Genomic DNA, 21,141 nt, shown 5'->3' on the forward strand with positions numbered 1-21,141 from the left:
GGCGACTGGAGTTGGATGTTATTGTTGAAGGTTGAATGAACGAGGACGTCGGTTGATGTCGATGTCGATGTCGAGGGAGCTCGGGAGGGGTGAATGATGTCGGATCTACTTTGTTGGTGAAAGACACTTCGGGATATAATTGGTGCCCATTGCGATTGGAAGAGTACTGAAGCTACAGTCGATAGTTTGGGCCTCTGGAATATTGTGAAGCTTGTTTGTTGATCATACTCAGGATCAGAGAATTGCAAAACGACGGGGACTGCAAGGGTCAAATGTCGCTTTGGTTAGCGGCCGCTGTACGCTAAGCTTCCTTTGCGTTCATTCCCTGTCCTCCTCCCAGTTCTCCTAGCTATCTAACATGTCTTGATTCGACCTTCAAACGCCTTGACATGAACAGAACTGAAAGATTAGACAGTTAATGATATGGCGTTTAGTTTAGCAAATATCCAAACACATATACCTACTCAATGAAATATCAACGGCTTGGAAAACTGCCTCTACAGTACACTTACAGCTCGTAATTCGGACCGGACTCTGAACAGATAAAGGGGTAACATAATCCATCTTTGATCCCTCTGGTCCATCTCCCTATTTGCTCCCCAATCCTTTTCATCTGTGCGCACCTTTCCAACTTTTTACAAACCCTGAAGCTTTCCCAGTTTAGAATTCCGAGGTTGCGGTATTCCTGGACAGGCCTACATATGTACTAGGTAGCTGTACGCAGTTACATGTACACGTGCAATGTATCGCACGCATTAGCGTCCTTCCAGAGTTCCAGTACCACGCCATACCAAGGCTGGTTGGCCTATTTTTAGGCGGCCTGCCCCTGGGGTTACACCCACCCGTACTTGTGATTCCAAACTTTAGAGATCCCCAATCCCCAGACTTGGCGAGAGTGTGGTTGGGTCCTTTGGGAGCCGAACTGGCAGGCAGTGAATGGACGGCCTTGAGAGCCTTTTTTGGATAGGTATCTACCTCTATCAATGTGAGCTGAAAGGGGAGTTAAGAAGACGGGGTTTATATGGAATTATTGGGTGATAACAAGGGCAAAGCGGAGAAAGTCTTTGTTTGACTGGAGACATCTGTTCACGAACCCGTCGTTAACTTCACAGGGTGTTGCGTTTCCGTCACGCAAGCTTCCATGGGTCACCACCGATCGAGATGATCATAAACCTCATGCCCGTCCCAAAAGCCAAAGCATGGAAATACATGAACGGCAAGCCCGAAGCCACGAAAGCGGCTGAACACTCAAGCCCGCAAAAACCGACGACCACGTTTGATGATAGCGGCCAGCTACTTATAACAATGGAAGCTTTCAGCTATTCCACGGCTCATGCCCTGGTTAGCCCTCGTGGCCATTACACCCATGTCTCCGTGTGTGTAAGTTTGTATTCCTCACCCAATCACCAACATCGTAGCCCGTCCCTTTTACCCGGCTTGTGATACACCGGAACACCATCACATTCCTTTCCTTTTCTTGTTCGATGTTCCATGTTCCATTCCGCCTTTGATACCTATTGTGGATGTAGCCTCAGACATCATCCATTCGGTACCAGCCATCACACAAGTTTCGATCCAGGTTCATTTAAGTTGAATGCGGAACGTAACGACACTGTCAACTGGCCCTTTGTAGGTACTTAACAGTTTCCAAAAAAAAAAATTGAATTCACGTTGCACTCTGATGACCATAAAGACATGTCAACATAAATGTCGAATAAAAGAAGAAAGCTTGACTTTCAAGAAACCCGGATCAACGACCGCCGAACGTCTGCCCAACCAACACGAGGCCGTACGACAACGGACTGTACTTCTGACACAATTTCTGGCATCCCACCTACCTCCCGTCTTCCACATATTTTACAAACCTAGACACCGCACTATCATTGAACGGGAAAAGCAGACAGAGATAGATGCCTTTGTCAATGGGTACCATGAAGATGTGAGAGAAGACTTGGACACCAGAGCGACGTCGAGGCTCGTGCCAGTGACGCCGTTTGTCACTGTGTTGGACGCAAGCTGCGTGTCCCGCTGAGTTGGGACTAGAAGTTGGGCGTCGAGGGAATACTTGAACGATTCGGCTCTTGTTAAACACATCGATTCTGTACTCCCGTCAGTCCACAACCATCCAGTCAAAAACACAACAGAGATTGACCCAAGATCACCACAGTCCTTCAACACTTACGATATTAACCACCACAAACCCCAACCTCAACAAAATGCCGACCCTCTGTCTTCTCCTCCTCCTCCTCTTCTCCACCATATTCATGTCTCCCGCCTTCTCCTCAGCCATCAACCTCCCTTCTTCTCACCAATCTCTCTCCTCCAACTCCTCCGACTCCTTCGAAACGACAACAACCACCACCTCCACCGCTCCCACATTACCACTCGCCAACACCAAGGGCATCATCCCAACCCCACCGGTCCCACCCACCATCCCCTCCCATCCTCCTGGAACCGACCCCTCCTCCTTCTACGAATCAACCGACATCCACCTCGATTCCCCAACCCAAACCTCCAGCTCCGAACCCATCTTCCAACCCAGCTCCGAACCCAGCTTCTTCCAAAGCGACACCCTCCCGTCCCTCCCGTCCCTCCGCCCCTGTACCACTACCCTAACCAGCAACAACAACAACAACCGCCCATGCCCCCCACCCACCTGGGAAGGCACTCTAACCATGTGGCCATCCACCACCACGTTACTCAAACCCATCAACTGCCATGGGTGCATGTACGTGAGTGTCACCGAGAAATGGGCGGTCGGATGTCCGAATCTGCATGTTAGTGCTACTGTGTTAGCGACGACGGCGAGCACGACGTGGAGGGAGGTGTGTGAGGGGGTGATACCTTCAATCACCGACGGGGCGGCAAGGTCTTGAGGTGGGCTTATCGTGATTTGCTCGAGGTACCTAGGCAGCCGCCGCCGGTGGTGTTGGTGGGAGGGGGGAGGGAGGGGGGAGCCGTCTGCTGTGCCGACATAGGTATGTTTTATGTCGGAGGGAACTCAGGGGAGCACAAGAGGAGATGGAGCGGAAAGGATGACATCTTGAGTATTAAACGAAGGGAGGAAGCAGGGATGGATACAGCCAGCCATGCGGGTTGGATGACTGTGATGATGTGAAGAACGGGGCATGGTTGTTGTTGGAGAAAGTTTAGAAGGGAACAAGAAGAAGAGGTTTGAGACAAGGTAGGGTACGTGCTTGAAGGTTGCTAAGGACAGTGGCAGGAATTGGGGATGCATCGAGGAGACAAACGGAAGGGAATTGGGTATTGCGCCTCAATCGATAGGTAGGTAGGAAAGATCAATGCGACCATCATCAACACCCTCTCTTCTCCTCTCCTCTTTAGAACCCAGCTTGCGAACGTGCTCAATTGTAGACTGCAAACCCCGTCTACCTGTAGGATTCCTCGTAGCCCCTGCTCCAACGGTAAATTACATCCCATCGTTCCCGTCCCTCGAACCAGCCGGGCGGGAGATAAGGCACAAAAGGCTGCATAGTAGCAGGGTCGAGGTAGGCACCGGCTTTCCTGTAGTCTCTAACCCACGCTTCATCGCATAAGGCGTCATTTTCGATCGCGGTCACCGTCCGCCCGTGAATCGGATCGATGAGCCAGAACCTGGCTTTGTCGCAGGGGACACAGCATTGTTCATACGTGGCTTCCCAATCGCTAGCTCCGCGGGGGCCTAGACAAACGGCAAAAATCTCTTTTGCATTGACGACTTTGCCCAAGACTTTGGCTTCATCACCCATCGAATATCTGTCCCGCGCAAATTTCCACCGCTTGAGGTCCAAGAAATGGGATTCAAAGTATTTGAAAGGAGTGTCCCCGGTGTCGACCAGGTCCACGTCGAAATTGACCCAGATGTAGCGCGGTTCTGCCTCCAGACCTAGCTCCAGCCGGTCCTCGGGTGTCTCGCACCTCACTGTTTCCGAGCTTGACCTCGCAGCGGGCAACTGTTTGAAGGCCTTGTGGTAAAATCGGTGCCCGAGGTGGCTCCGGGCCTCTCGACAAGCTTGTAACGGTGCAGGCACGGGGGTGGATGAGCGTAAACGAAGGAGGCCGAGCCTTGAATGGTTGTACTTGGCTTTCACATCGTCGCTAAGGTCATCCCACTCGTGGGAGATACGGACGTCAACCATGCGAGGCTCGATAGTAAGTTCCCATATCCGGGACCGAATCTCCCATGGGAGATGGGGGAAGAGGTGGAAGGAAATGGCCATGGTAGGTATGGTGAGGGCTGCTGTTGAGATTCCTGAAAGTATGGAGTTCCTGTCGGCGCACCGAGCTTGATTGTTGTTGATGTTGTAAATCGTTGGTCTAGACAGGACACTGGAACAAGTGGCCATGGAAAATTATGTGGTGTTGAATCTTACATAAGACCTCGATGAATGGTGAGACGATGGAGCTAAGTTGCTCGAACAGGCTTAGGGTCATGGCCAGGGGAGTTTGGTAGTGTACGCGTATATCTGCACTCAGCCCCCCTGCTTGCGCAACACCGCCACACATGCCAAACCGCTATGTGATGTATATTCAACAGAAAGCCTTGCACTCAGCCTGCTGTCTATACGCCTCAGATTCAGGAGACCCATGAAGAGGATGTTGGAGACTGGGACGGGTAACCTTGGCGGCATACCGCGCGGATTATCGTGGACAAAAGGGGTAGTTGGGCGTCGGTCAAGGAGACGGAGGGAAATCAGATACTGTTAGACCTGCACATAACGATCAAGTGCGTTACGGAGGTTTTGATCGTAATACCCAGGTTATCGTTACTCTCAAGTAGCCTAGTTTGGGCTTCTGTACTAATCAGAAGGCCGCTAACAGCTGAAAGGACCCACTACCGGCTGTTACGAGCTGTAACGGCCTGTTACTGGACGTCTCGGAACTGAACCAAACCCCCTAAGTATAACGATTTTGGTGTGGCTCGCCTTCAAAATCTGATCGAAATCGTAATACGAAGGTTGATCGTTACTCCCATATAAATCTGCACCGTTACCGTGTTCTTGAACGTTATGGTCAGAATATCGTTATATGGCTGATCGTTATGTGCAGGTCTAACAGTATAGGAATTGATGTGGCATCTGGCAATTGGAAGCGGAGTGATGATTGATGATGGTGACGTGGCTAGTCAAGATCCAACCTCGTGGATAGCAATCTGTCCAAATCTGATTTTGTTGAGAGAAGATTGACTATGATCAACTGTTCAACTTCCTGTCACCCTGAGAGCGTCGGTAAGGAATGTGCTTTCACGACATAGGCCGTAACGAAATGAGCGGTCATTGTGTTGTGGGATTGATGGTGAAGGAGGAGACCTGTTGGGGAGAGAACTGGAAGCGGGATATCGAAATAAATAATCGGACGTGGCCAACCGGAGTAGGCAGCTTGTAGACAGGTGTCCATCAAATGGTGGCAGGCGCTGACATATTCCATGGGCTCCAGTGTCCTTTGCACCTGCTTGGCTTCCACTTTGGCAAGGCTGAGAACCGAAACAACCTGAATACCTGAGACGGAAGATGGCAAGTACTACAGAGCCATTGGGCCTATCCAATTCTGTGCCTCCTCGCATGGTAATTCATTGGGGATTCCGCAAGTTACTATGATTGTGTCGAAGCCGGGATGAATACGTATGCTGAAGTTCCCAACCACATCGCCACTTCGAAGAGGGCATCAACAACAACAGTGTGTGAACATGATCTGCTGCTCGGGATATTCATGTGGTATCTGTGGTCAGTAGAGATGGATGTTACCAGAAGACATCACTGTAGAGCTTCAATCTCAAGCCCTCTTGAACAACACCAGAACAGCAACCAGTGGCTCATGGCGGCCAGCCATGTTCCTTTTGCCTCCCCTTGTCCTTTCCCTTCAAACCTTGAAAGTCGACCCAATCTCCCCACTCTTCACATTACTGAACTTGACCTCTGTCCAGCTCGCATCTCTCTGGATATCATCTGCATGCCCTTCCTCCGGCAGACACGGGCCCCTTTCTGTCCCAGGCTGTGTCTCCGGATCAGCACCGGAAGGGAACGTCCCATCCAACCACTTCATCGCGCTTCCCGCATCATGCCATACGCTGAAAACCAGAACCAAGCCCCGATGCAGCGCCTCGCCCATCTGTCGCAGTCCGCCCTGGTTGGCAAACGCGTTGACTCCCAAAGATCTGCTTGTTCTTGGCGCAATAATCGTCGGTGATGGTATCGCTCGTTGAATCGAACCCAGGCACGACGATGGTGGAAGTGCTGATCAGTTTGCCATCCTGGAGGTACAGCCGCTTAATGGCCGACAATTCCTTCTCCCCGGCGCTCGTTGTGTTGCTGAAGAACTGAGTGACCACGGTGAAAGGGCGCGTGGTGTCGACTTTGTTGCCCTCGCCGCGACCGTAGTAAGGGTGGTCACCGAGGCGGTAGGGGTTGTAGTCGCAGCCGTCCTTGTCGCAGACGGATTGGTATTTGTCGGTACGACCGCAGAGAGCGCCGGAGCACTTGTAGAGCGCGGTAACGTTGCAGGGATGAGGAGTAAAGGCGGTGGCGCGGGAGTTGGCTTCCCAGATGTCCATTTCGTTGCAGCAGGCGCCGTAGGATTCGAGGTTGGCCTGGTTGTGGGTTAGGACTGGGACGAGAAGCAAGGCAGAAAGGAAGAACATACCTCGCCGTTGATGAATGCTGGACTAGGGCACTGGGCATCACAGTAGCCCGTGCCATAGCTTGCGCCGGCTGGGTTCAGCGAGCTCTTGCCTCCGTTGGCGAGCATCTCACTGAAGTAAAGAGCTCCATTGGTGCCACATGGGAGCTTGCTGACGTCCACATCAAATGTAAACTCTTTGTCCAGGAGCGAGAACATGTCGTAGGTCGTCTCGTTGGCAAGGAGGTAGACTCGCGGGGAGACAAGACTGGTGGTCCCATCGGTCCGGTTGACAAAGAGGTTCAGGGTAAGCTCGCTACCATTGGTGTGAATCCCAGATCCAGTGTAGTCGACGCCCTTGAGGTTACAGTTGGCAGCACATGTCTCGGCGTCGGGACATACGGCTGGGTTGAGACCGTTGGTCTTGCAGTTGGTGTAGTCGTCCGTGTGTACCCATCTGTAGTCAGAGTCGAGGACCAAGGATGTGTCCTTCTGAATACAGCCGCCGGCGACGGTACACGCCCATGTTGGAAGTTTGGGATGAACTTCGGGTGTCAGTTTGCCTGGCTGTTGAGCGGACACGGCGGTGACCAGTAAGGCCGACAAGAGAATCCTTCGTGACATGATCTTGGGGCAGGAACAGAACAAAGCTCCCTTTGCTTGAGATGGAAGACATGTCGGAGAAGCACATGGCGAGGCCGGTTTATATCGCAAACGCGGACTTTTGGAGGATGTTTCCAATCTTGTTCATCTTGGCCCTTTGCGATCCCTCATGTTTCTTTCACGCGAAGATGCCGACAAAGACGCCGACAGTCGGCAGCAGAGACCCGGTACCGATGTGCTGCCATAGTATCCCGCTGCTCTGTATCCCGTCCTACTCTCAATGTATTCCTTGGCGTACATTGGTTCTCGGGTGGATAAATCGGAGGATAAAAGCAAACGGGACGTCTGCGGCCGTGAGCCGTCCCGGAACCAGTCAAGCCGTCTTTATGCTGATTGCCTTATGCGTGACGAGCAGAATAACTCTTGATTCCGGAGCGCCATTCTTTGAAAGCTATGGTTCGCTGTCAAAGTTGGGACAGGTTGATGACGCGGGGAAAGAAGATCCGGGATTGAGCACCGAGAACGGAGATCATTGCGGGGGAGCCTGAACGGCGCCGGGTGGGGCCGTGTCTGCCCCCCCTGAAAGCAGAACTCTCAAGCCTCATTTTCCCCGACGAACCGTCAGCCACAAGATACGTACCCGTGGCGCTCCCACCTACATAGTTGGAGAATCCCCAAGCCCCACAAGCCAGCGATTACGTTATCGCCTCTTTCCCAACTTGGCTCTGGTCGCCGGCGTAGACTCACCAATTCCGATGTTTACATTGACATCATCATACAACTACAAAACACGGCGACTTTTTGAACAGCCAACTTTTGGCTTTTTACATAACCTCAAAACCGACAATAATACTTTTGATCGCCCGTTAATCACAGACAGACCCGCCGGAACCAATGTCGCAACAACAGCTCTCCCGGCTCCTCCCTCTGCCGGACGAAGACCTCAAGCAAGTCCTAGATTACGCCTCGACGCTCTCCAAGACCGAAGCAATTGACCACTTCACAAATCTTCTCGGCGACTCTCCGGCCGTCATCGACTTTATCTCAACCTTCAACGCCCGTCGCGCCGACCCAAAAGCGCCACCGGCCCCGTCTTCTGCCGCCCGAACACCGTCAGCACCCAGCTCAGCACAGAACTCGGCTCCCAATTCAGATATCGATCGAGTCCCGAAGCCCCAGCGCAAACCAAAGAAGAAGCAGGGACCATTACAAGCCCAACCTTCTCGCCAAGTCACAAACTTTGCTCTCGCGCCAGGGACGAAGGCTTACAACAAGAAGGATGCCGATCTCGAATACATCTCGGCCAGGTCCAAGCCAACAACACCATCGAACGAGCAAGCCGGAGGGCCGAGCAAACCGCCACCACCACCCAAATCTACCGCACAACCCGCCCAGCCGACACCGAAACTACCACCATCCGCCCATGGCACATTAATCTCCGACCTAGGCAAACCAAAGCCCAAATCAAATCCCGTTTCCCGCACCTCGACGCCCGGCCCAAGCAACAACGGCAAGAACAATGCCACCAAGATTTCCATCGCCGGCGGTACTCCCATGCACGGCGCCTCCACCGCCCTCTCCGACCTCGACGACGCCATCCGCCAACTCGAAATCACCACCAACCCCACACACACCTCCAACTCATCCTCAGGCATCGCCTCTCGTCGGTGCAACTGCGTCGCGGCGCGCCATCCTTTGCTCGCTGCGGCACCCAACTGCCTCAACTGCGGCAAAGTCATTTGCGTCAAAGAAGGTCTAGGCCCCTGCACCTTCTGCAGCCACCCTCTGCTCTCCCCCTCCGAGATCCAGCAAATGATCAAAGAACTCAAAGCCGAGCGCGGCCGCGAGAAGATGGCTGCCGACCGCGCAGCCAACAAGAAGGCTGATGTAGGCGGTGTGCCCAGGCCGTTTGCTCGACCGAGAGGTTATGGCGATGAGTACGAGGACGCGCCTACGTTGCAGGAGGCGGCGGCGAAACAACAAGCTCAACAGGCGCAAGCGACACACTCAGCAAAGCAAAAAGCTATCGAGCAGCGCGACAAGCTGTTGAATTTCCAAGCGGAAAACGCGCAAAGAACGACGGTCAGAGACGAAGCGGCGGACTTTGACGTCACGGCAATGGGAGGAAGCATGTGGGCTTCCCCTGAAGAGAGGGCGCTAGCGCTCAAGAAGCAGCAGAAGCTGATGAGGGAGATGGAGTGGAATGCTCGCCCAGAGTATGAGAAACGGCAGCAGGTGCTTAGTATCGATCTGGTGGGCAAGAAGGTGCTTAGAAAGGTGACCAAGGTGGAGAGACCTGTCACTCCGGAGTCTGAACCCGACGAATTCAGTGGGCCGGGGGAGTATCATGTTGCGTCGTCGAGGACGAGTGGTGGTGGTGCGTTTAGCAAGAATCCCTTGTTGGGAGGCATGATTAAGCCTGTTTATGAATCACCGGCAGATTTGAAAGAAAAGGGGGCCGCCGAGTTGGAAGGGAGGAGGGATAAGAGGACAAGGTGGAGGAGGGTGCAGGATGATCGGGATGATAACGAGGCTGTCATTTTGGATGGGGGCATTTATGGAAGGAGTCAGGAAGTAGCGACGGATGCGATGGGGGGTGGGGATGATGAGCCTGCTTGAGGGTGGGCTATGTAGTGGTCTGCCGTGGTTGCGAAGATAGATGATTTAACTCGCTAAATATGCTTGGTATTTAATGGCTGGTGATATCTGCGTATGTCGTGAGGACCTCGCTGTCTTGGACAGGCCAGCAGAGAACCTCAAGCCAAGAGACAGACAGGCATGGCTTATGATAAGAGCTTCCGTCGCGATAAGTTCACGCACTAATTCTACCCAAGTACAAAGTGGAAGTGGAATGCTCCACCCCGTTATCAATCAGCCTTACGGTTCGCCCTATGATCATTCATTTCCAGTCATCACATCTCACCGTCACTGTCGACAAACAGCCTGACCCGCCCGTCCGCCCTGCGTGATGTCACACTACTCGTCTGCCTGCCTGCCTGCCTCCGGTGACGGGAGGGGCCATCCGGGTCTAGTGAGGGGAGGACCTAGAGGTAGGCAGACACCTTGCTTCGCCCGTACGTACAGAAACAGGCGAGACAAGTTTAAACATTCCAAAAGCACGAGTCACAATCTGTACCTGTACACTAGACTAGGTAGTTGTGGTGAGGTGTAATGTGGTGTGGTGTGTACTCCCATCTTAGGTCGAACAAGGTTCGTCATCCGTCCCCTGAAAATGGAATGGCTTCCAGGTGGTGGGTAGGTGATTGGCACGGGAGGAAAAGGAAACATGGAAATTGACAACATGAATGGAAACCCCGCGTGCTCCTCGTCATTTTTGGATGAAGCAGCAGAACGAAGGAGCTGCAAGAGAAGAAGTCGAAGCTGGGAAAGAAAGCTGGGCATCTGCAACGATTCCTCCTTGCCTACCGCTCCAACGTTACCTGGCGTAGTACACTACTTGTAGGTAGGTGGTCACTGGACTGGACCAGTGATTCGGGACAGCTTCCACCTCCAGCTTCCAATCTTCCAACAAGAACGAAGGAACATCATCTTGCGAGCTTCTGCTTGGTTCAGTTTTCCAAAGTGGAAGCTCCAACAACGAAACGACGAACCAGAGCAGTGTTCATCCAATCACAGCTCAATGATAAGAAAAGGCGGAGCCCCACGTGTGTCTGCACTCTGCCTGGCCTGGCCCTGCTCTGTGCAGTGCACCTGAAGAAAATGCGGGGTGGGCATTGATAGCAGCCAGGCCAACAGCTGAAGCTCGGCAGGGGCCCAGGGGGGCGGCGGTCATCGAGGGGCAGAGACCAGAGACACCATCAGTCATGAGATTGGATAAGAAAGTCAACAAGTGGCCAATGGGGCGGTGAGGACTGGAGTGCCTGATTATGTGTAGTGTAGATAGGCTGAAGACGGGTTTACCTGTCATATACCGGTGCCAAGGGATTGGAGAATGGAAGTGCAGTGTGCTGAGGTGTGGGTGATGCGTGCAGTGCAGTGCAGTGCAGTGCCCGTGATACGACGGAAAGCGGTTTGAGGCGGATGTACCTCTAGTGGGGTAGCGGGGATGGCCCGAGTTTCTTTCATCTTCTCGAAAAGGGGAGATCTGGGAACAATGAACAGATGAAGTCCATTTCGGTGATGGGAGGACAGAGGGCAGAGGGCAGAAAAGCAGGAAGAGGTAAGATGGATTGGATGGATGAAAATACCAACACGGGCAACTACCTAGGTAAGGAAGGGAAGTCAGAATAAGCATTCATGAGCCAGCTTCCCTTGTGAATCTCCACGGCGGGAGATCAGAGGTCAACAGCGCAGTAGCGTGTCACCGCACCTTCCTCTGTCGGGTCTCACTGCGAGCACTCGCTCCACTAACAAAAGCTTGGAATCACCACTTCTGGTCCTTTCGTTGTTGTAGGGGAGAATGGGCCGATGACCGGTGGAACCCTTTTCTTGCATCGATCCTTCCAGGTTGATCCAAGGATGGAAAGAGAAGCAAATGAAGCTCATGCGGATAATCCGAGACTTTCACGTCGTGTGTCTCTATTCCGCCATGGCATTGCTATCACGAAACAGAAATACACACACACGGCAAAAACACAAACACATCAGATCATGATCCCATGTCTCCAAGATGGACCCCGCTACCTCATCATCGCTACCTCATACCTCTACACCCTACACCGCGCCAAATAGCTACACACTAGAAAAAGTCTAGACCCAAGGCAAACGCAGTGACATGTTCGGATGCGATCGGATGGTAACGTGAAAGTCACGGGCGGGCAGCACCATGTTGGTTTCCAGACCGCACCGCAGCATGGGCACACTCGGCTGCTGGCTGACTGCGCCGCAACGAACCGTGAAGCGAGCGAGTTTCCTTATCTTTGACCCGTTCCCGTCGCCAGGAACGCGCGCGTCCTTTTCCTCTCTCTCTCACCTCTTCTATCTCTCCATTCCATTGCGTTTTCTCTTTGTTCTCCATCACCACTCAGTCTTTGTGAACACGTTCAACGTTGGGACGTGGTTGTTTTTTTTTCGTCTTGCGACTGCGACTTGCGACTTGCGACTGCTGCTGCTGCTACGTGCTAGCGAGGTGTTGGGACTTTTGCGACATCATACATACCATTACCAATACAGACCTAATACTTACACAACTCGCACACCACAATGGTTCGTCACCGCCGCTATCAAAACCACCACTGCTTCTTCCTCTGGAATCCAGTTCAGACCTTGAAACCACACATTCGAGAACAAATAGGTTAACAGATGGCTTCACAACAGGCTACCAAGGAGTCCTTCGCGTCCAATGCGGCCATCTTGGCCAAGTTCCGCGATCTCGACCAGCACGGCAAGAGTGCGTTCATGTCCGACTTTGGGTGTTGTTATACCATACTAAACACTGACATTTGACGCCAAAACAGTCATGGCCGAGTACATCTGGATTGATTCTGAGGGTATGTATTTTTCCACCCGATTGTCAAAAGAAAAGAATGGCAAATTGACAGGCAATCTTTCAAACTTACAGGCAACACCCGCTCAAAGTCTCGCGTACGTCTTATCTTATCGCCACCCTGCTCGGGATCAGACCACCACCACCACCCATCTCCCGTCACCACTGCAGCAATTGGGATTTGCGCAATTACCAAGAGGAATTGACCAAAAGGAAATCAAAACTAACTTTTTAATCATGAACAGACGCTCGATGAAAAGCCAGAGGGCTACAAGCCCGAGGAGCTCCCCATCTGGAACTTTGACGGCAGCTCAACAGGCCAGGCACCCGGTGACAACTCGGATGTTTACCTGTAAGTCGTTATGCGCTTGATGGTGATGATGATGAAACTGGCGCATCCGTTACTGACCATCACCATCACTTTACAGGAAGCCAGTCGCCGTCTACCCCGATCCTTTCCGCCCTCCCAACAGTAAGCCACCAGTTCATCTTGCAACCTGCACGTCGTCTTGTTGCTAACTGTACATGTAGACATTCTCGTCCTCGCCGAATGCTGGGATGCCGACGGCACCCCTAACAAGTACAACCACCGCCACGAGTGCGCCAAGCTCATGGAGCTTCACGCCAAGCACGAGCCTTGGTTCGGTCTCGAGCAAGAATACACCCTTCTCGATTTGAATGATCGTCCCTACGGCTGGCCTCAGAACGGTATGCCCTTCCCATCGGCTCATGCATGCCCATGTCCACACACTAACAAGATGCAGGCTACCCCGCCCCGCAAGGTCCTTACTACTGCGGCGTTGGCGCCGGCAAGGTGGTGATGCGCGACATTGTCGAAGCGCACTACCGCGCCTGCCTGTACTCGGGCATCAAGATCTCGGGTACCAACGCCGAAGTCATGCCCGCCCAGTGGGAGTTCCAAGTCGGCCCCTGCGTCGGCATCGAGATGGGCGACCAGCTCTGGCTCGCCCGTTTCTTGCTGCATCGCGTAGCTGAGGAGTTCGCCGTCAAGGTGTCGCTCGATCCCAAGCCCATCCCTGGCGACTGGAACGGTGCCGGTCTGCACAGCAACTTTTCGACGGTCGAGATGAGGAAGGAGGGCGGCATGAAGCAGATCGAGGCGGCCATCAAGAAGCTGGAGGGAAGGCATAAGGAGCATATTGCTGGTGAGTTTGTCCGATCATGGGAAGAAATGGAAGTGGGACTGGGGCTGGAGGCTAATGCGGGGGAAACAGTCTACGGCGAAGGCAACGAAAAGCGTCTCACCGGTCGTCACGAGACGGGTGCCATCGACACCTTCACCTACGGCGTGGCCAACCGTGGCGCGTCCATCCGTATCCCTCGCGAGTGCGCCGCCAAGGGCTACGGTTACTTTGAGGATCGTCGTCCTGCTTCCAACGCGGATCCTTATCTCATTACTGGCATCATCAGTACGTTTTTTTCTTTCTTTTCTTACTACCCTCTTTCCGTCTTATGGTCCACAGCAAGGTACTGACATTATACCTCTCTACTCAGTGGAAACCTGCTTCGGCGCGGTTGACGATGCGGTTGAGGCCTAGAAGGCGTGTCCCTCCAAGACACAACAGTCAGACGTTCGAAGATATGAGGTCGAGAGGCAAGGAGAGTAACAGTTCCGGGATACAGCACGGACGGATGAAGATGGATGATATGAGGGCAATGATGGATTATGGACGATGATGACGATTGAAACGAGAAGGAGAAGGAAGACGACGACTCGTGGCTATGGGTGGCTTGGAGTCAATTGAGTTCGCAGTGCTTTATTTTGGTCTTTAACAGCTTAGGTCTGGATGGATGGAATGGAGAACAAAGAAAGTTAAACTCATACAAGGTCGTTGACCATCTGATAAATGGTCAACAACTTCAACGGCATGTTGACTGAGCCATGGAAAAGACAGACCAAATGTCGAGTTTCGTGGCAACAGGAATGAACATGGAAGAGATACTTGATAGACGCAGATCGGCGATAATGCCGAGACGGGACGGAACCCCCACGTCCTCCCGCACCCGCCAGAGTTAACGAACCCCATAAAACCCCGGGAAGAATGACGCGAGATAGCGCCAGACTAACCCCGCATCGCACTACGGGGACGTCGCTGTCGCCGGGGGGGTCTTCCGTCTTGGATATTGGTAATCATTCGTCGTCCTTGAATTCCATTACTGTGACAGTTCCGTCTCAAAAACAAAAAGACATTCCGGTTCAACATCAACATCAACACCACGGCCAGACCAAAAACACCACAATAACCTCACAATGACGCTCATCAAATTCTCTTCCCTCGACAATGAGAGAAAAACCAACCCAACTCTCAAAGGCCACAAACTCGTCTTCATCACTCCCTGGGAACCAACCCCAGACTACATCGATTCTCTCCAGAAACAGTTTCCCGACTTGGTCATCGAATGCCACAAGTCCGAATGGAGGGCCCCAGGAACCGGAGCAGGGGAGTCTCCTTTCCCCATCGAACAGTGGAAAGACGTCACCATCGCCTTGACTTTTACCTATCTCCCGCAACCCAAAGATGCGCCCAAGCTGCAGTATGTCCAGCTAATCAGCGCCGGAGCGAACCATATCCTGGATCATCCGCTTTTCAAAGAGACCGAGGTCGAGTTTTGTACTGCTAATGGTGTTCATGGGTTTGTTTTTCCCTTTCCCTGTTTTCCCTCCTTTTCTTCCCTTTTTCTTTCTTTGTCCAACCCGTGCATGACTGACCAGAAGTAGGCCCCAAATCTCCGAATGGCTCCTCCTCACCTACCTCGCCTTCAACCACCATCTCCCCCACTACCTCGCCCTCCAACAACAAGCCCACTGGTCCCGCGCCAAGTCCGATTCCATCCAGGACGCCACCGCCAAAACCATCGGTATCCTCGGCTACGGCGCCATCGGCAGACAAACTGCCCGTCTCGCCGTCGCCATGGGCATGCGCGTCCACGCTTTCACGCTGCATCCGCGCCCGACGCCCGAATCCCGCAAAGACCGAAGCTGGGCCCCCTCCGGAATGGGCGATCCCGACGGCGTATTTCCCTCTAAATGGTTCTCTGGATCTACCAAGGAGGACTTACATACCTTTTTACGCAGCGGGTTAGATCTCCTGGTGGTATCCACCCCTTTGACGCCAGGGACGAAGCACTTACTGGGTAAAGAGGAGTTTGAAGTTTTGTACAAGGCTTCGCCTACTGTTAAGGTCGTGGATGAAGAGACGGGAAAACTGGAAGAAAGGGGGAGGACTTTCGTGTCAAATATTGCGAGGGGCCCGGTGGTGGATACGGATGAACTGATTGAGGCGCTGGAAAAGGGGTGGATTAGGGGCGCGGCGTTGGATGTTACGGACCCGGAGCCACTGCCGGATGGACATAGGCTTTGGAGCACGAGGAACGTGATTGTTACGCCGCATGTGAGTGGGGCGAGTACGAGGTATAATGAAAGGGTGTTGGCGATTCTGGAGGAGAATCTGGGGAGGGTGGGGAGGGGGGAGAGGTTGGTTAATGGGGTTAGTAGGCGGGAGGGGTATTGATGCTGATGGAGAGGAGGGATAACTTAAAGGGGTGTTGGATGGTTCCTTTGCGAGGGAGTTGGACAGATGGGAGTTATGGAGGTGATGTTTGTTAGATCTTAGACGGCCGGCCGGCAGGAGAATATGAAAGAGGTTGTGATCGTGACCGGTGGCTACCGTCGCTACTTGGTGTTTGCGTGTGCTCGTGTGATTTTGCATGCAGGTAAACACTGACTCTTTTCAGGCAAAGAGAAAACAAGAAAGATCTTGGTTGCCAGCCCAAGCAGTGGAACTTGAGATCTTCTGTGTAGATATTGATCTGATCCAAGTCTGGCCTTGCCAAGGTATGCTCCTTCCATCCTTCGGTCCTTCTCTTTACCGCAAGTGCTAACCGTTTCACGGCCTTGCTCTCACCGGGAGTATAGCTCACCATAAGAAGAAGAATGATAGAATCGATGACTGCCCTGCCTGTTGTCTAACGTCGACTGCCACAGTCTTCATCGAGGGAGCTCACTCTTCACCACCCATCCCATGCATGCTCCTCCGTTCAACACTCAGCGCCCGCTCTTCACCGACTAAAGCGGTCGACGACTGTAACCAAGTCCAACTCTTTAAATGACGAGAAAACTTGCCGTCTATCCTCGCAAATGTGCTCTTCTTTCCATACCCTTACTGCCAAAAAGCATGTTCTTTCCTTTCAACTGGGAACACCTAGACGATTTCCTGCAGCCACCGCTCTTGGCTCTCGTCAACTTCAGACGGAGCACGTGGTAGTCCCGAAAACAGCTTTGGCACCTATAAGACGACTGGTTTCTACGGGCGAGATGAACGATTTCTTTCGGTCCAGATCGGTACCGCTGTTTTATCCCCTTTGTTCTTTACTTCAAAGCCCACAAGTCGACAACACTTCCACTTCTAAGCCTCTTCCTTCTTCCACCTTTGCAGGGTCCATGACATGGAACATCACCGCTTTTCCATCTTCTCTTTCTTCTCTTCAAAGCCCACAAGTCGACAACACTTCTACTTCTCAGCTTTTCCCTTTTTTCCCCTTTCCCAGTGTCCATCACATAGAATATCACCGCTTTTCCATCTTTGGCTTCCAGACCAACCACGCACTACTCGCGCGCTTCGCCAGCAACTTTTCCAAATGAACTCCATGGCGGAGCCACTTGCGAAACACCAACGGCCCCTGGATTGAGATCGCTTCCTATTTGTGACGGTGCACATTGCGCGCCGAAGTCTGCGCCGAACTGTACGCCGAACTCCTCATCCTCATGACCTAAAATGGCTGGCAACAGTAACGCCAGCATCAACAGCAACAACAACAGCTGGAGCAGCTGGAACAACAGCAGCTGGAACAGCAGCTGCAACCAAACATCTACACCAGTTCAGTTTCGAGAACTAGCAGCTGCAGTGCTTCGGCATCTGCCGACGACTTCTGGAAATCCTCTCGACTCATATTTTCCTAGAGCCCTTCTGATTCTGACGACTGTCCTTCCTATACCCTCTCTTCTCCGAAGCAGTCTCTCACAAAACGAGACTTTGTGGAGAGGTTACCATCAACACCGCTTCTTCAGCGCCATCAATGATCAAACCGGGCTTCGGGGACGACGGAGCCTGGAGCCCTCCTGATTCTGAAGGTCCCGATCTCGACATCTTGTCAGTGCTCTCAGATTTCTACCATCACCGGCGGACGACGAGATAGACTGGTCTTCAGACGAGAATTTTGAGAGTCTGGCTCATCAGCTCACGACGATCGGAGAGCCGCAAGTCCGACTTGGTGCCGGTGGAAGCTTCAAGGCTTTCCGAAGCAAAGGAGAAGACATGCCTTGTTGAGGAAATCAGGACATGGACCGGCTCCAGACGGCCAGGCCCCAATCCGACTCCCACAGAGCAGTGCCCAACCCGGGACCGGAAGGCCGCTGCTACAGATAGAATCTTTCCATGTGGCAGGCATGCGGAAAGTGCTGCATGACAGCAATGGAAAGTCAAGATCGACTTCGGCACGTAGAGGTAACGTGTCGGGTAGAAATTCTGCGCAAGAAGGTGCACTTCGCAGAGGGGACGAAACCCCCGATGCCAGACACTCTGAAGGGTCTTTCTCTATTAGCGACATTCTCCTTCAAGGTTCACCACTCTTCAAGAAAGCCAAGGCATGTGCCATAACTTAGTGCTGGGTTGTGATATAGTCTCCATGATGTGTATATAAACCCAGGATCCCCCCCGCCTTTGGAGCAGTCTTGTTTTCACCATCTTTATCCGCTCCGGGTTTCTTCTCACCATCCTTCGCTTCACCAAGATCTGTACCCTCCCACAAGCGGTTCCCACAAGCGGTTTCCACCAACAGCCCCATGACTTCCACTGACAAGCTCCCAAATTATATGAGTCATCCGATCTGTCGATCTGCTACTATCGCAGACACTATCGACATGATCATCGACGACATTGGATTCAAGATCTACGACACGATAAAGCATCTTGACATCTTTTATCCCGGGCGGATTATCGTCTGGTCCTTGACGGCTTTGGCGGGTGCTGAATTACTGTGCGCTCCCCGCTACATCCTCGCCACCAGAACCAACTGAACCCTCCTGCTACTGTCATCTTTGGGGAAGAAGGAAGGATGGAAAACTCTGCTGATGCTGGGTACTTCCGTCAGATTGTTTTGGTTCCTCTCTTCTCTAAAAAGACTCTCTGGAGTATCCCCCCTCTGCCAATCTACAGCCGACATGAGGCGACGACTACCACTAGGGCAAAGGCAGAAGCCGCAGAACAAGCAGAACCCGCAAATCCACCAGTTCATCGACCCCAATGTAGAGAGCGTCGAGTATCTCCTGGATATCAGAACGAGGGAAAGGCAGAGGCATGGCTTCCTGCATTCACTTCACCATGGCCAGATCCTATCGGTGCTGTGTGTCAATTGGTGTTGCTTGAGTTGGTAACAGGTTGTTTTGAATGTCTGACCGCAATTCAACCATCCCTGTACACTCATAAGGCTTTTGCTGCTGTTTGTCAATTGGTGTTGGTTAAGTTGATACAGGTTGTTGTGAATCTCTGACCGCAACCCGGCTCTGTACACTCAGAAGGCCTTTCGGTGCTGTCTGTCTCTCGGCGGTGGAGGAAGAGAGTCGAGTTGGTTTTGGCCTTATAATCGCAATTCGGCTCTGTAGACGTACACTTATGGAGGCTTTTCGCGCTCGGAGTCAGGGTGCTCAAGAGTCTGGAGTACGAACTTGGGCTGCTCGCTCGGGTCAGCTTCGCCAAGTTACTTACCCATTAATCCAATGCCTTGAGGAGCTTCTTCGAGAGAGAGACCCTGGGCAGGGGCGCAGGCAGACAAGTGGTTCCAACTATCAAAGTTGTTCGACTCAGACAACAACTGAGAACACCACCTCGACCTATCGGCTTCAGTTTCCTAACAGTCTCAGTGGCGGCTTGCATCGTTCTCCTTGCTTGATGCTACGGGTCAGTCATGCTCTGCAAACCTCAAGGAAGGGAAGCAACTGTCCACAGAACTTCCTAAACTGAGAGAGGTCCGCTCCCCTCTTTGCCTGGAGATCGTTCAACGCAAGAGGCACCACGCAGCTTTCACCTCACCACCCGCCAATTCAGCCCCAGTTGGCGACTGGCAATTTCTCATCCGCCAGGTCCCAAACCAAGCCGCCGCTCGTCGGAAGTCCATTGATCCCAATCAGTCACAGGTTACCAGGTAGAACGCGGCCGGTCTCAACCTACATTCCGCATGCCATGTCGGAATTGGGTTTAGCTACGTCTGGAATTAGAATACTATTTTGTAATATGTGGGGCGATTATACCGAATTGGCCAGAGGGGGGTGCCGCCATCCAAACCACTCAAGCACCTGAACAATTGTTGGAGCCCTGGGTTAACGATAAAGCAGCCACACCCTCTGCGACCGCCTTAGCATCGCGGGATCTTTGCTCGGGAGCCGTCTGAGTCGTCCGTGCGGAGGGTCGCCTACAGGTTTCGTTGTACGGCTTCAAAAACGTCACCCATCCGATCGATGTTATGGAAATCTTCCAGCAACAGCGATTTCCCGGTCCCGTTGCGTCCATGTCGGATTCCTTGTTATTGTTGAGGGCCGTGACGGTGGTTGCTCGAAGGGAATTGGAAGGGACGGGATGTTTGAAAGGCTTGGGTTGGGCAATTCCCCAAAATTGACGATGAGGAGCTTCACTGGTTGGTAAAGGCAGTAGAAGCGGTGCATGGGCTTTTGGCCGTTATCCCCAAATAGGTAGAATTCTAATTACCTAGGTCTCTGAGATTCCAGTCTACAGCTTCCACGCACACGAAGACGCATGGCTCAAACATCCCATGTTGACGACCAAATTTCCATGATACACGAAGCCCCCACCCAATTCAAGCAAACAATACAAGCAACACCAAGACTAACAGCCTTGGAAGTCCGTTTCCTCTCTCTCCTTCTTACCCCGTCCAGATGTTCTGGCATCATAGCTGTCTTCAAATCCAGACCATGGGCGAGGTCTCCAGGCGCGATGAGTTCCCGGACGTACAAATCACCACGGTACCTTCAACGCTGGGACCCATCCTTACCTCTCCGCGGCGTGATATTACATACTTCATCAATGAAGTGGTTCACGTCTGTGCCGCGTCGACCGGCTGGTATGTCGACGTCTGGGAGTGACGGTTTTGATAAATGGTTTGGATGATATGGTCAACGAAAAACGAGATGAAAAAGGGAAGATACCTCGCGACGACAAGCTGGGAAGTCGTCACTCGGGTCTGGAGATACCGGAGATTTGGTGACGGCGAGGTGCCCATTTCGTCTGATTCACGTGTGTTGATCGGTTGGGGGCGTTCTTCCGTTATCGTCCTGCGGTGGGTCCCTGGATGTCGGTCTTGTCTGCCAGATGTTTTTTCGCATCGGAGTCTGCAGGGGACCGGTGAATTGGTGCCCTAGAGAGGGTGCTGGTGCCTTGGAGAGA

The 21,141-nt window shown here is 52.6% G+C and overlaps 8 protein-coding genes across 8 annotated transcripts; 5 read left to right on the plus strand and 3 right to left on the minus strand.

Annotated features, from left to right (window-relative positions):
• Positions 1–1,562: 1,562 nt before the first annotated feature.
• Positions 1,563–2,159, plus strand: B0T23DRAFT_51733 (uncharacterized protein). The gene has a single exon (XM_062841394.1). The coding sequence runs from the start codon at positions 1,682–1,684 to the stop codon at positions 2,030–2,032; it is 351 nt and encodes a 116-aa protein (XP_062687933.1). The 5' UTR covers positions 1,563–1,681; the 3' UTR covers positions 2,033–2,159.
• Positions 2,160–2,216: 57 nt separating this feature from the next.
• B0T23DRAFT_433210 (uncharacterized protein) lies at positions 2,217–2,833 on the plus strand (the record flags this gene model as incomplete). Its single annotated transcript, XM_062840420.1, has 2 exons — positions 2,217–2,728; positions 2,797–2,833. 2 exons carry the CDS (start codon positions 2,217–2,219, stop codon positions 2,831–2,833), a joined length of 549 nt encoding a protein of 182 aa, XP_062687934.1.
• Positions 2,834–3,389: 556 nt separating this feature from the next.
• On the minus strand, positions 3,390–4,220 carry B0T23DRAFT_433211 (uncharacterized protein; the record flags this gene model as incomplete). The annotated part of the gene is made up of 1 exon (XM_062840421.1): positions 3,390–4,220. The coding sequence occupies one exon, from the start codon at positions 4,218–4,220 to the stop codon at positions 3,390–3,392; it is 831 nt and encodes a 276-aa protein (XP_062687935.1).
• Positions 4,221–5,859: 1,639 nt separating this feature from the next.
• On the minus strand, positions 5,860–7,239 carry B0T23DRAFT_408683 (endoglucanase EG-1 precursor; the record flags this gene model as incomplete). The annotated part of the gene is made up of 3 exons (XM_062839321.1): positions 5,860–6,154; positions 6,210–6,586; positions 6,640–7,239. The coding sequence occupies 3 exons, from the start codon at positions 7,237–7,239 to the stop codon at positions 5,860–5,862; spliced, it is 1,272 nt and encodes a 423-aa protein (XP_062687936.1).
• Positions 7,240–7,796: 557 nt separating this feature from the next.
• On the plus strand, positions 7,797–9,959 carry B0T23DRAFT_390785 (uncharacterized protein). The gene has a single exon (XM_062837898.1). It carries the CDS (start codon positions 8,113–8,115, stop codon positions 9,835–9,837), a length of 1,725 nt encoding a protein of 574 aa, XP_062687937.1. The 5' UTR covers positions 7,797–8,112; the 3' UTR covers positions 9,838–9,959.
• On the minus strand, positions 9,960–10,627 carry B0T23DRAFT_390786 (uncharacterized protein). The gene has a single exon (XM_062837899.1). The coding sequence runs from the start codon at positions 10,618–10,620 to the stop codon at positions 10,342–10,344; it is 279 nt and encodes a 92-aa protein (XP_062687938.1). The 5' UTR covers positions 10,621–10,627; the 3' UTR covers positions 9,960–10,341.
• A 1,853-nt stretch (positions 10,628–12,480) lies between these two features.
• Positions 12,481–14,223, plus strand: B0T23DRAFT_327663 (glutamine synthetase; the record flags this gene model as incomplete). Its single annotated transcript, XM_062835635.1, has 9 exons — positions 12,481–12,568; positions 12,636–12,668; positions 12,740–12,762; positions 12,910–13,016; positions 13,093–13,136; positions 13,196–13,372; positions 13,429–13,830; positions 13,900–14,094; positions 14,180–14,223. 9 exons carry the CDS (start codon positions 12,481–12,483, stop codon positions 14,221–14,223), a joined length of 1,113 nt encoding a protein of 370 aa, XP_062687939.1.
• Positions 14,224–14,936: 713 nt separating this feature from the next.
• Positions 14,937–16,473, plus strand: B0T23DRAFT_327638 (uncharacterized protein; the record flags this gene model as incomplete). The annotated part of the gene is made up of 3 exons (XM_062835631.1): positions 14,937–15,319; positions 15,405–16,177; positions 16,421–16,473. 3 exons carry the CDS (start codon positions 14,937–14,939, stop codon positions 16,471–16,473), a joined length of 1,209 nt encoding a protein of 402 aa, XP_062687940.1.
• Between the last annotated feature and the right edge of the window lie 4,668 nt (positions 16,474–21,141).

This window comes from Neurospora hispaniola, assembly GCF_033458365.1.
Source record: "Neurospora hispaniola strain FGSC 10403 chromosome Unknown B0T23scaffold_12, whole genome shotgun sequence".
NCBI lineage: Eukaryota > Fungi > Ascomycota > Sordariomycetes > Sordariales > Sordariaceae > Neurospora > Neurospora hispaniola.

Coding starts and splice junctions, on each gene's coding strand:
- B0T23DRAFT_51733 (XM_062841394.1), top strand. CDS start 1,682: ATGACCATAAAGACATGTCAACATAAATGTCGAATAAAAGAAGAAAGC.
- B0T23DRAFT_390786 (XM_062837899.1), bottom strand. CDS start 10,620: ATGCCCAGCTTTCTTTCCCAGCTTCGACTTCTTCTCTTGCAGCTCCTT.
- B0T23DRAFT_390785 (XM_062837898.1), top strand. CDS start 8,113: ATGTCGCAACAACAGCTCTCCCGGCTCCTCCCTCTGCCGGACGAAGAC.